The sequence below is a fragment of the Triturus cristatus genome, chromosome 12 (assembly GCF_964204655.1).
Source record: "Triturus cristatus chromosome 12, aTriCri1.1, whole genome shotgun sequence".
NCBI classification, from domain to species: Eukaryota; Metazoa; Chordata; class Amphibia; order Caudata; family Salamandridae; genus Triturus; species Triturus cristatus.
The window spans coordinates 541,630,514-541,644,288 of NC_140595.1; the positions used below are offsets into that span (position 1 = coordinate 541,630,514).

General features: G+C 37.9%; 1 protein-coding gene across 1 annotated transcript in view; it reads right to left on the minus strand.

Annotated features, from left to right (window-relative positions):
- Window positions 1-6,840: 6,840 nt before the first annotated feature.
- The window catches only part of LOC146776244 (galanin receptor type 1-like), a 723,192-nt gene continuing 716,257 nt past the window's right edge, over window positions 6,841-13,775 (minus strand). The window contains exon 3 of the mRNA XM_085636908.1: window positions 6,841-9,226. Coding sequence (XP_085493034.1) covers window positions 8,909-9,226 — 318 coding nt within the window. The 3' untranslated portion in view covers window positions 6,841-8,908. The remainder of the gene's footprint in view (window positions 9,227-13,775) is intronic.

Here is a 13,775-nt window from a genome sequence, read left to right on the forward strand (position 1 = left end):
TGTTGTGTTTGGAACCCTTTCTCAAACAAATTAGAAATAACGCCCTTATTACTGGTTTTACATTGCAATCCCACCAAATTAAACTGTCTGCATATGCAGATGATATTCTTATTTACATGTCTAACCCTATTTCTTCGTTACCCCCCTTTTTACATGAAATTTCATTGTTTTCTAGTGTTTCTGGCTATAAATTAAACTTCTCCAAGACTGAGATTTTACTTTTAAACTCCTCATGCTATCGACATATGTTTGATTCTACCAATTTTACATGGTGCCCTCAAAAAATTAGATATTTAGGAACATGGTTTTCCTCTAATATCCGTAACATTTTATCCCATAATTTTACTGCTTTAAAACTTAAAATTACTAATTTGTTGACTTCTTGGTCTCCTTTATTTTTATTTTGGTGGGGCAGACTAGATACAATTAAAATGATGATTGTTCCTCAGGTACTATTTATATTATCAATGTTGCCATTCAAAATTCCCATTTATTTTTTCACGCAGATAAATTCTATATGTTCTAAGTTCTTATGGTATAATAATAATGCATGCATTGCATTACCCAAATTAAATTGTCCCAAAACCGAGGGGGGGGGGGGTTCGATTTCCTGATTTTAGACTATATCATAGTGCTTTTTTGATTCAGCAATATTATGCTATGTCCAAAGATTATCAAGATTTACCTAAACCTTCTTGGGTTACTATTGAATGTTCATTATTAAATGAATTCTCCTTACAGGATGTTATATTTATGACCAATTGTACTTTTATTTCTAAATATCCAATTTTGAAATATTCTCACTACCTTTTACATACACTCTTTTTTTAAGTATTTTGACGCTTATCAATCTTTCCTAGCCTCCTCATTATGGTATAATAAATACATCAAATTTCGTCATAAATCTTTCTACTACAAACATTGGAAAGAAAAGGGCCTTTTTTATGTCAATCAGATGATTGTTAACAATGTAATTTTACCTTTTCATCAGTTGCAACAGACCTTTAATCTACCCGATTCATGTATTCAACAATATAACAATTTAGTTCCACCTCTCCAGAGATGTTTACAAAATTACATATCTCAGCCAACTCCCACTTCATTCACACCAGTCACACCCTTATACCAAGTACCTAATGATACTATTCCAAGTGCCTCGTTCATATATAGGTCTTTATCTTTACCCACTGGCGCACAAAATAAATCTAATGTTGAGATGGAATGGGAGCGGAATTTATCCCTAACTTTATCTATCTCTCAATGGGACAAATTATGGCAAAAACTCTTCAAGTCTTCTAAAGTTGCAAATATCACACAGTCCCTATATTTTATTTATAACAGAATTATTCTCACTCCCCTTCTCCTTCATAAATTTAACAAATCACTCTCACCTTCTTGTTGGTCATGTCCTAATGCTAAAGGTTCTTTAATACATTTACTTTATTACTGTCCTAAGGTTCATGTTTTTTGGAAAACTATTTGGTCAAAATGTCTAAAGATTTTTTCTTGTAATATTCAATTTAACATCCAAAATGTATTTTTAGGCTCTCTGTCTCCAGATTTTGAACATTCTCAATTTTATTTGACTTATTTATTGCTGTCGCTTTTAAAGTTATATTATCCTGCTGGAAAGACAATTCTAAACTATCCTTTCTACTTTGGTGGAATTTAATATGTGATAAACATAGAATTGCATCGATATCTTATGCCTCAATACATCTGCAGATTAAATCTGATTTACTATGGCTACCGTTTACAAATTATCTGTCATCAAATTCACCTTCTTTATAATTCTTTTTTCTCTATCCAATATTTTTTCCTTTTCTTTTTCCATTTTTCTTCCTACTTTCGTCTTTTTTCTAATCCTTTTCTTACTTCTTTTCTCTTTTCTAACAAAATGTTCTAAATATAGTCTTTTCACCCATTTTTTTACAGATATACAGTGTTCTCTTTTCTAGTTCACAGTTCAGGCTTGTAATGCATATGTGTAATTTTTTCATAGTTTATTTTGATTGTTATTCTGAATTCCTGTAATCGTATGTTCACATAATTTTCAATCTACCTGTTATACAAATGTTCTTATTATATAATTATATACTCATACCCTCATCTGAACGTTCATATCATATTTGTACCTCTGTGTTTGTTATTGTCAAATAAAAAAATTATTTAACTAAAAAAAAAAAGCACTTATGCATGAACAGAGCGAAAACGTGCACTGTTAAACGTACAGTACGAAATGCAGTATTTTTTAGTTGTGCCACTTCATCTACATCCACTGACCTCTTGGCACTTTGTTTGTCCTCTTTCAAGGACAGTAACACTTTGCAAGTTGAGATCAGCCATAGTAGGGGGGTGGCATGGAGTTGGGAAATGTTGTGCTTTGTTTAATGTGCGGCGTTTGTGAGGAGAGGTAATGATGCCCCTGAAAGAGAGAGGAATGCTACCATTATTGCATTGTATTTAGCCTTTATAGCGTGCTTAGCCTACAGATGTTGGTGAAGCTCAAAGCTCTACGCCTGAGCAGATTATTGGTAAAAAAGACACTTTGCACTGACCCCAACCCCCGTACTTCATGTCTTCATGATGAGAACATCACTTGATATGCATCATTGATTTCCAGAGGCAAAACAACTGACCTTGCTGCAATGTAGAGAAAATGAATCTGTCACCAAATGTAAATGTAAATGTAAATGTATGTGTCTTGTAAAGTGCACTGCTGCCCTGAGGCGTCCTGGCGCTGTAGACCGCTGGGGAACCCGTCCTGGCTATCCCTGTGAGATGGTCCCTCCAGGGTATCTCCAAGGTGAAACCAGGCATCCCCGGCGAATGTGGGGGGCCGTTGTGGAGATGAGGCAAGCTAATGCCCAAAGTCGCCGAGTGGGATCCCTGGTTAGAGTAGGCACCGAAGCGAGAATTATCGAGTCCGCTGGCCCTGGTCCACGACCCTGCCGCGTCAGGGATTGAACCCTGGTCCCTGGCCGTCCTCTGCTTCTGGGTCTGCTTCCTCTAACCAGTGAGCCACACCTCTCCATAATGCCTCAGGATCATGCACAGAGGCAGGGGAATATGTACCTGTTTGGAGAGTGAGTGACCAATATCTTCTTGCACTGTAGTAGAGAGGTGTAACATATGCTCCAACACTTTCTATTTTATCTGCTCCATGTTATGTCCTTATTTGTCTGAAAAGCTAATTGTCAGAAAACAAGTCCTGAACATCCTGTTTGTCCTTGTATTTCTTTCTGGCATTCCAACCATGCTCTTCTACAATGGAACACTGCACATACAGCCTACAAAGATTTTAAAGGCATAACATTGCACAGTAAACAGGCATAATAAACATACCACAATAAAGATCTCATTACTACAAGAGGTCAAATAGAAAGAAATAATGTCTGTTTTGTGTTTTTGGTCATGTAGAAAAGAAGCACTAAGATTAAATCAAAGCATTTCTTGGAATCATTACACGTGCAGTGAGGCTGCTACTAGGGGCAAATGCGTATGCCAACGTTTGCAATTATAATGCATTTTGGTAGTCGGTATTTTTTTTAATTGCAACTACATACAAACGAGTGTACTTTTTAGGCAACCCTGTGGAGGTGGGCATTCTTGAAACCTACTTTTCAAGGAATTGGTACTTGAAATCATGTTTTATCTCACGACATTAGATTTGTAGTACACTTATAATCTACTTTAACATATCAATATTTTATCTATTTGATATCTGAGATGCTGTGTTTAGTAATTTATTAACAACAATTCATACAACTTAATTTTATAAATGTTTTCCATGATTTTTCATTGACACGTGCCAGCATGAAGTCATTGGTTTTAAAAAAATATATATTTATTGGATTTTAACTATCTAGCTGACATGCGTAAGAGGAAGGGAAGTTTTGGTGGTCAGGTAAATGGTTCCATAGAGCAGAAATAAAAAGAGAGGCTCAATCTGAACAAAGTAAATTATTGACTGCTGCCTTTTTTGTATTCAAGATATTAGGTTGGAAACCAGAATTATCTTTCAAAATCTGGAGCATTTGGTAATATGAGCATGCCCCGCTACCTGTGTGGGGGAGCGAATCTGTGGGTTCAAGTGAGCTAACATTGTGCAAATGTCTGTGTTGATTTCAAATCTTACAGGTCATCTCTTTGAACATCTTTTTGACATCAGTTTCCTTGCCCCTGTGGGCGGAGCCAGCCAATAGCAATACGTCCCTTGCTAATCCTCCGTTCTTTTGTTTACCATCCATCAGTCTCAGAGGGTCAGGAAATCGTCGATCGTCTGTAATTAAGTGGTTTTCTGTACCATATCTGTGAAATCACTCGGGCAGATGTCTGGAGCACATTTTGCCCTTGCTCCATTCTGCCCCTCCAACACAAAATGGAAGCTGACTTCAGTCAATTCACTGAGGGTAATCAGGGGCATTGGTTCACATAAGGTAAAGAGTAGGAGGCCTTTCACCTACCCCTATTATGTCACAATTGAAGTATCTGAAGAGCCGGCGTTGTCCGTGTATCCTTTCTCAGATAGTTAATCACCCATTCCCATCACTCATCTCCAAAACGGCCGACTGAGTTCACGCCGCGCTAGTTCCTGCCGCGGACAGCAGACGATCGAGCAGTAGATTAAATCCTCCTTCCCCCTCCTTTGGAGATATTTCTCAGTATCCATTAACACTCGGAAAACCTCGTGGTTGTCCTGATTTCAGAAAGAAATACCTTCAGTCAACCCGACACCGTTCCACACACCCGGTTGGGCAGAGTTCCCCGTTCCTTAGATTAAGTCAAGTGTTGGTCCTGACGAGAATCCCCCCCAACAAAGGGATTCGAAACGCGTAGACCTTGGTTTTTTCTACTGCCAATCTTGCGACAAAACAGCATTAAGCCTCATTATTATGCACAGTAGTGATTTGATGCCCTTTTTGTAAAGATTTATTGAATGAAGATCTCTGTCTTATGTTGTACGTTAGTGTGGTTGTACGAGTAGTATGAGTAGTATGAATGCTGTCCTCATGGGTGAATGTACGAATGAATATAGTGGTGTCTAATTGTTTCTAATGATGTCATCATCAAGTTAAGTGTTTTCCATGTCTTTTGTAATGAATATGTATTGTTAAATTCAAAATGTTTCTAAACGTGAACTAAAAAATTTTTCACAGGATTAAATCCAACGGAACAATTGGTTGTCTGTGCCCCTGTTTTATTCCGGGAACAGAAAAATTTCAGGCAAATTCACACGCAGCATTGGCTTGTCTTTTTGTTCTTATATCATAATTGGTTTGGCCTTGCTGCCATACGAGCCAGAACCCCTTTTGGTTTTCTAGGTACTCTAATCTAGTCCATGCCACTCACAATTCTGTGTTGGAGTGGGTGCAGAAACCTAGGGTTACTAGTTAAGTAACTTTTTTTTTGTTCAACTCTTGCTGCCTTTTCTCCACACTGGACCTTCACCAAATAATTTCCATCACTTGAAATCTCATCCATATTTTCACTGCCTGTAACGTGGCATATTTTCCACATTCTAAAAGAGGCTTCTTTGTTTTATTTTCATTTATACCTGCTCTTCTTTCTTTGACTCTTCATTTGAGTTTTCTCATCTTGATTTGAGTTTCACATCAGCACCAATAACTCCACATTACTCTCCCAGCAAATCCCATTGCACCATATCTGGTGACATTTTCCTCACCCTGATCTCTGGTTCAGTGTCATCTGGCACAGGTGATGTTTCGTTTAGCCACTCTCCATTCCATTTACATTCAGGTGATGTTTTGTGTAGCCACTCTCCATTCCATTTACATTTTTTTCAAGCCCTATCCAACCTTCTACTCTTTCCCCCAAGTTATGGTAATCTGCAACTCCATTTGATTTTGTATGTTAATATATGTTAAGTATGCAGAATTATGTTTATTGTGTGCTCAATGATTTTACAACGAGTTTGCAAAATCATATTTAAAGTGAATACTTTAATATGTATGTGTCAGTAAATGCATAGGTGCACCTACGACATTTCTAAAAAGCCCACATCTGACATGATAACAGGAATTCAGAATTATATTGCTCATTACCCTATGTCTGCACAGCCATTGGACATCTGTGCGCAAAATGAGCACTACAAAATTTGACTGAAACCTGTTTGAACATCAACTTTACCTTTGGACACAGATGGTTAATGCAACACAAGTAGACCATTCCACTACAGAACCTTTGACCCTTCTTTGGATTACATGATAGCTGGCTTGCCTTAGACTGTTGTAAATTACAACATAATTTGCAGAATTTTCTATTTACTTGTAAAGGTCAGGAAATGTACCTTAAGAATAAAACCATCATTGACTCGGTCCTTTCCTAGGTAGGGAGAGAAAAGAAGTAGGTGATGAAAACCAAATTCTTATTATATAAACTAGGGTTTCCAGTTGACTTCATGTGATTAAGACCCCCTATTAAAGTCCTAGGCTTTCCTTTTACAACCTAGAGCATTTTGGAAGTTGCAGTCTTAGTTCATCTTTATTAAAACCCTTACACTAAGCTATCATATTGCAGTGGTTTGTTCGCACTAACGGAACATGGTGTGCATCCCAGATGATATGGAGCCACCCAGTAAATTGATCTGAGTTGTTTATTTCTTTAAAACCTGAAATCCACGATGATTCCAGTGCTGCAAGTTCCACAGATGTGTAGCACCATATTTGGCTACTAACTTATTATATCCTTTTTTCTATAAATACATTAGATCTAGATTATCCCCAGCATGAATAGCATGAGCCAAAAACAAGTGAACATGTGAATCATACAACAACACGCTATGGTGATATGAGAAAGTGGCATTAATAATATTTCACATAAGAATTACACTGCTTTAATGAAAATTGGTACAACATGTCCTTTACAAGTTTGTTGGTAATGATGACCTTAATAAATTGTTTTAAGTTAGACAATTTTCTTTCTTTTTGTTTATTCAATCAAGTCATCAAAAGTAAGTGTTTGGCTGAAGATGAAAACATCGTAAGACTGTTGTTAGACATTCCCTTACATTCACAAATACCTTAGAAATAACAGTGAACATTGAGCTTAAAGTCAACATTGTCAAATAAAATGACAACGCCTCCCTGCAAAATTTGCTGAGGAACCCTGAAAGATTGAGCATGTTATGCAATCTCACAGAAATACAAAGGCCCTGGTGAGCAGCAACCAGCAGAAGGATAAATCAGCACCACAGGAGGTTTAGCAGTCCATATTGTACTCTTCCTTAAACTCCAATAAACACCATGCCAACCCACCCTCTTATGAATATTATCAAAAATGTACACCATATAATTGCAATAGGACAATCCACAACTCACATCAGAAATATATTGTCAATGATGCTTATCTTTCTGGGCTCTGATGCTCTTGAAAGAAGTCATAGCTAAACTGTGACTTCTACTGCTTTAAATCTATTATTTATTCAATGTAATGCTAATTAAGTTAGATGTTTGCTAACATCTCAATATAATCCATTTGAATTCATATTTCTTGCCAAGTCCTAAAACTGGTGTTGAGCAAATCAAAGATATCCCCATTTCTTTACATTTTAAATGGCCTGAAGCTGAAGCTACTCCCCTTTGTTCTGTTCCACCTTCAGTCAGTGGTAAACAGCTGCAACATCAAAATGCCCCAAAACATGAACACAGAGATTTAACATTTCCAACAACATATTAAGCTCACAGGTCGGAAGAAAATATCTTCTGAATTTAACAACTATACAGTTTTTTTCTTAGACCAACAAACACTTGTACGTGAAGCAGATTGACAATGAAATGAATGGCATAAAGGATTGTCAACACCTTTAAGTACTGTCTTTTTAGAGCAGTTTTGCAGGCTCTGTTCCACAATCCCTCATTGTTAATACTGATCTGAGGTTCTCTAGTCTTATGTGTTCTTCATTCCACTCTTCTGTTGTACAAGCCTCTGATGAAAATCAGCATTCTTCCAAATCTGAAATGCTCACTTAAAATCCAGGCACTGTGAAAAAACACGAGACACATCTACAGAGTAAGCATTTGTAAAAGCAATTACAATAGCAGCATCTAAAAAATATAACAGTTAAAAAAGCTCTTGAATTGTGCTAGAGCTCTTTTTATGTCAAATATAGACTCACACATATGATTTAGAGCCATGTTTTTTAGAGTTTAGTTATCCTCAGTGCACAATCCTCAAACTAAATCCTATTTAATCTTTCTTCTGCAGTCCTTCAGAGTGCTTTCTAGAGTATTGATTGATCAATAAACAAATGTTGCTTAAACCACACAAAGACTATGCCATTGAAAGGTTCTGTATGCTGAATTGAACCACAACACCTTGAGGGGGCCACTCGAAGTGGAATTTACAGGTGACAAGTTTAACAGTATTTAATGCATTTCATGTCTTGATGTCGAGGTGTTCTCCTATTTCCACATAATGTGATTGATACTTTTAGAGGTTTCACATTTTGCTTCCATTCATAATGACTTGGCTAATGAATATATTTTGCCATTCTTGATATTGTAACCATCAACTTCATTGCTTAATGGTACTGAACGTTTGATCGTCCAAGAGAACCATTGGACTAAGAGGAAAACCCTGAAGTTCCCACTTGATATCTGTCCTTTCCTGCATATATCCTGGGTTCCTTTGTACCCATAGTAGTAATAAGGATATCCAATGCTTCTACTGTTGCTGAAGTGTGGGAAATGTATCAGATTGTGTGCTGCAGACCAGCTTTATATGGTCACAGCCACAAATTGAGCTTCACCAACTTAATCAATGAACCGATGCATAATATGCACATCTCCAAACATAGTCCTGGTTGAACATTCCTCATTCAATCCTCTGTTGAGAAGAATAGAGCATTGCTTATTGAATTAGGCCTTGTTTCACCTTGACAAGGACTTCACACATTAGTTGTTGAGTGTGTCATTGAAAAGTTCTCCATGCGAATTCTTACCACTTTCTCCTCAGGGGGTGGTCGTAACAAGAATTTACAGGTGAAAACTTGGTGGCATGCCTTACGAAAGTTCTCCGAAAGAAAAGCATAGATGATCGGGTTAATGCACGAATTACCATAAGCTAGGCAGTGGGAGATAATGCGAAAGATAAATGAGGCATCATTCAGTGGGAACTCCCTGAACACAACCCATAAAGAGATGATGTGGTGGGGCATCCACGATATCAAGAACACAGCAACCACAAGCAATACCGTCTGTGCTGTCTGGAAAAAAACAAAAATAGCACAATAAATTAGTGACTGTCTTGTTAGAAAAAATAAACAGATTTTCAGTACAGAGCGACAAGCAAGCCATGACATTTAAAATTGTCTACCATTTAAACATTTCAGTGACTGAATACATCTGGTGCATGCACTTTTCTTGAATGCCCAGAAAATAGTTTGAAACAATAACCTTCAAAGGATGTTGCAACTAACAACATTAAATTGACTGTCATGAATACATTTACTCTGTACATTGTAGGTTTGGAAGTATACACTTGAGTCGTTTACGTTCAAAACGTGGAGATGTGCTTCTTTAAGCTCAGATACATTTTGCAGTATAGATATTAAGCCTTTTCTGCAATTAAGTTTATGTTATACCAGTGAAATTAGATAATGCAATTATCTTGAGCAAGGATACTAATAAACACCTTTTATCATCACAGTGCATAGGTTAAACTGGTATGACCCAATTTAGGTTATGTTTCTTTGACTAATGGGCGTTCCTTGCATTTAACAATTGTAATAGCATATTACACAGTCCATCTGCATATATATCATGCATCAAACAAGCTTAGATTCTCCTTGCATACATGTTAGCATTAGCATCTGGCTAGAAACAGCTTATTTGTATAGACATCACATTGTTATCAATTGTTTAAAAATATACAGCGTGGAGTACAGGACAAGAGTGGGCTTTGCTTCAGCCTCCTTCAGACATTTGCTTTCATTTGTGTTTCGTAGTTTGCCATTAGTTAGATGGGCTGTCTATCAAGGTTAAGGCATTTTAAGGGTGGTTATAATGTCCTATTTCTGTTCAGATTAGGTTTTGGTGAGGGTGAATCACGTAATCTTTTTATTACATCACAGATGCAACATGAAGCTGATATTCTTCTGGATTCCATTCTAAAACATGGCCCGGAAATAGGTTGTCTAGACACCGTGCCACCAAGGACTAAGTCGATATGCCAACCTAAGACAGATAACCCGATGGATGGCAAGCACTCCACAACCCACTAAGCATTACTTGAGCGTGATGCGATCTGAGTAACGATAAATCCTGTGAGATATCACAGGGATAGTGAGTAGAACCCAAACCCTCTTTCATCATCATCATCATAAATCTTTGATTATTGTTAAATAATCATAAAAGCACATACAAAAACAGGTAGAATATACAAGTACAAATTAATGAAAAGCACATGTATTATAATTTAACACATAGGAACAGAAGAGAATTTAAAAATAATTAATTGAATTGCGTTGTACTGCACTTTTTAAAAAACACCCCACCTCATAGCAGGCCACTGAATTACTCAGTGTTTGCAGGAAATAAAATGCAGTTTTATACTTGAATTTGCCTAAATCACAAGAAGAAGATATTCAGCCTCATGCATCAACAAAGACTTTTGCGATTCCTTAATAGCGATTTTTAAGGAATCGCAATTAAGGAATTGCAAAAGCCTATGCATGTAGGAATCGCTATAAAAATAGCGATTCCTTAAAATTCCTTAATGGCTAGTCGCAAATAGCGAGTAGCAATTAAGGAAAGCCGTCCCATTCATTCCTATGGGCCTCAAGGCCCATAGGAATGACTTGGAGATTGCATGAGCAAATTGCGAGTACCAGTAGGTACTCGCAAATTGCTCATGCAATTTCAAAGGTGCAAGGGTGTCCAAATGACACCCTATTGCACCCCTGAAATTGTTCTGTGCACAAATGTTGCACACACACATGCTCTAAGGGCATGTGTGTGCGCAACATGAAACTTTGAAAAATGCACAAAAGTGCATTTTTCAAAGTTATTGCAAATTACCATGAAGTTCAACTTCATGGTAATTTGCTCCCCCTATTAGCAAAATCGCTAATTTTTTAACTTTAATGCATTGCATTTAAGGAATCTCAATTTGGGATTCCTTAAATGCAATCGCAATTTAAGGAATCGCTATTTACTGATTCCTTAAATTCCGATTTTTGCATTTGGTTGATGCATTGGGATTCGGTTTTTTTTACTCGCTAACGGGTGTTATTAGCGATTCGGTATTTTACCGACTGGATTTTGGCTTGATGCATGAGGCTGATTGTTGTTTAATAGGTTCATAGTATTGACAAAATAAACCAAAATTCATATCTGAGGGGAGATTTCATCAAACAAAGGCTGTGTAAAATAGATACTGAATCAAATTGATCCAGTGGGAAGAAAATGCAGAAGGCGCCTGTGCAGGTAAGAGTGGTGGGGCGGGGAGGGGATGTGGGGGTAAAGTCGAAAGTTGACGTTGAGGTAAAATACATTTTTTAAAAACCACTTACCTTGCGCATCACCGACTTCACGATGTGGTGAGCGCAAGGTAAGTGTTTTTATTTTTATTATATTTTACCTTGTTGGCAGTCGACTCCCCCTCAACCCCGCCCCACGGCTCTTACCTGCATGGGCCGCTCCTGAGAAAATGTAGATCCTAAACGTACCCAGGTGAAATTTAGTCACAAGCGACTTTTCCCAAATGTTTTTAAACAGGCTTAAATAGGGTTCTATGGCCTTACATGTTTGGGTGATGTCATAAACTCACATTGTACCTTTCTCCATCTACCTCCCCTCTCTATAAGCATTGGAGACCTCCATAAAAAAGTTTTTTTTGCGCTTGTGGCTTCCACGTTGATAGTAAACTCAGATAAATTATACCAATCTGATCAGCAGATGGCTTTAGTTATGTTCTCAATATATTGCAGCCAAGGGATCTTATAGCCGTGGTCAAATGCTAAACAGTCCAAAATCTCATTGTGGTTGAAGCTAGCATACAGATTTCCCCATAAAGAAATCCAGCAAGGGGGCTAATTTAATATGCTACACTTTGTAAGTAAAACCCAGTTCCTCATTGATGCAACAGTAGGGGCTTGATGGAGATAGACCTAGCAGGTGTCCATAGAAGCGGTTCTCCTCCTGTTGTAGTTTGAAACTGTTGCAATAATCCCATTTGGAGCTCAAGACTAGCAGACATTTGGGTTTAGAAATTTCAAGGATACATAAAGTGGGTTTACTCTCAATGTTCCTTGCCAAATCAAACAGAGTGCTTATAGAGTGGTTAAATTGAAGGGATCTGTTTGAGATACAAGGGCGCCATGTGCTGTTGGAGTTATAGGTAACTCCCACATAAGGAAAATAATAATCCTTCAATGTGTGCTTTCCTTTAATAGAGATAATCTAGTTTGGCAGGTTCGTTGAACACAGACCATATGATGAGTTTTCGAGATATTGGTCTTGAGATCCAAGTTGTCCATGAAAAAATTAAAATGATCAATTAACCCTCAAAGGGGTACTTTAGAGTAAGACTGCATCAAGGAAGATGTACCACAGCTTGGTTTGCTTAACCCAATCAAAGGCACTGCTGAGGCCCATAATTGAGAGATAAGTTGTCCCCCTCTTAGTGATTGTATATTTGTTAATCAACAAGTGTAAAATCAGACATTGCTCTTGTGTGCCAAGCCCCTCTCTGAACCCTTATGGAGCCATGCATATAGCATTCGTATTTGCTACCCAATCCTCAGGATTGTATGTCCCAATACTTTAGCTACTGAATCTAGCAATGATATAGGCCTATAGCAGAGGGGATACTGTATGTTTCCACCTTTGGTTACAGGTACAATTACTGTCGTCTGCCATGAGGTAGGTATCCCAAAAGTAGCTGCTGAATTAAAAAAATAAGTGATTATTGGGGACCGGAGGCCAATGGTTTCCTTATACAAATCCATAGGAACCCCATCTGGGCCATTGGCCTTATGTGTGGGACTAGCAGAGATGGCAGAAATAATATCTGGTAGCTCAAACCTAATACTTAATGGAAATGGCAGGGATGTATCCTGTGGAACAGCCCCACTGTCAGAACCAAATGAATATATAATTTTAAAATATTTTACTGAGCTGGCAGAATTTTTATTAGTTCCCAGCCCATCTGAATAGTTGAAATTATGTTTGCTCGAGTTAACTGTTTTCCAGTAATTACCAGTGTCATTGACTTGAGAGACTTTTTCCAAACTGGCCCAGGTTTCATCTTAATGGCTGCCTTCCTCTTCTTGAATTTAAATTTATACATTGTTCTTAATCTGACTATGAGGCCCTGGTCTCAATGTTTACAGTTAAGGATGGAGCACAGCCAATAGTTCACCTCCCTGCAATCTTTATTAAAGCAACTAAATTACGGGTTTCTATTGCTTTTGACAGCACATAGAAAGATAGTTTTACAATAGTAGGTAATGGTAAATTATCCAAGCCCTGAATACCAGAGGACTTGACTGCGGCAATGCACTCATGCAGGAAACACCTGTAAGCCCTTAAACAGGCTCCAAACCATTCAAAATGCTGCAGTGAGGCTCATCCTCAACCTATCTTCTCTCTCCTCTCTCTCTCCTCTCTCCTCTCTCCTCTCTCCTCTCTCCTCTCTCCTCTCTCCTCTCTCCTCTCTCCTCTCTCCTCTCTCCTCTCTCCTCTCTCCTCTATCTCTCCTCTCTCTCTCTCTCTCTCTCTCTCTCTCTCTCTCTCTCTCTCTCTCTCTCTCTC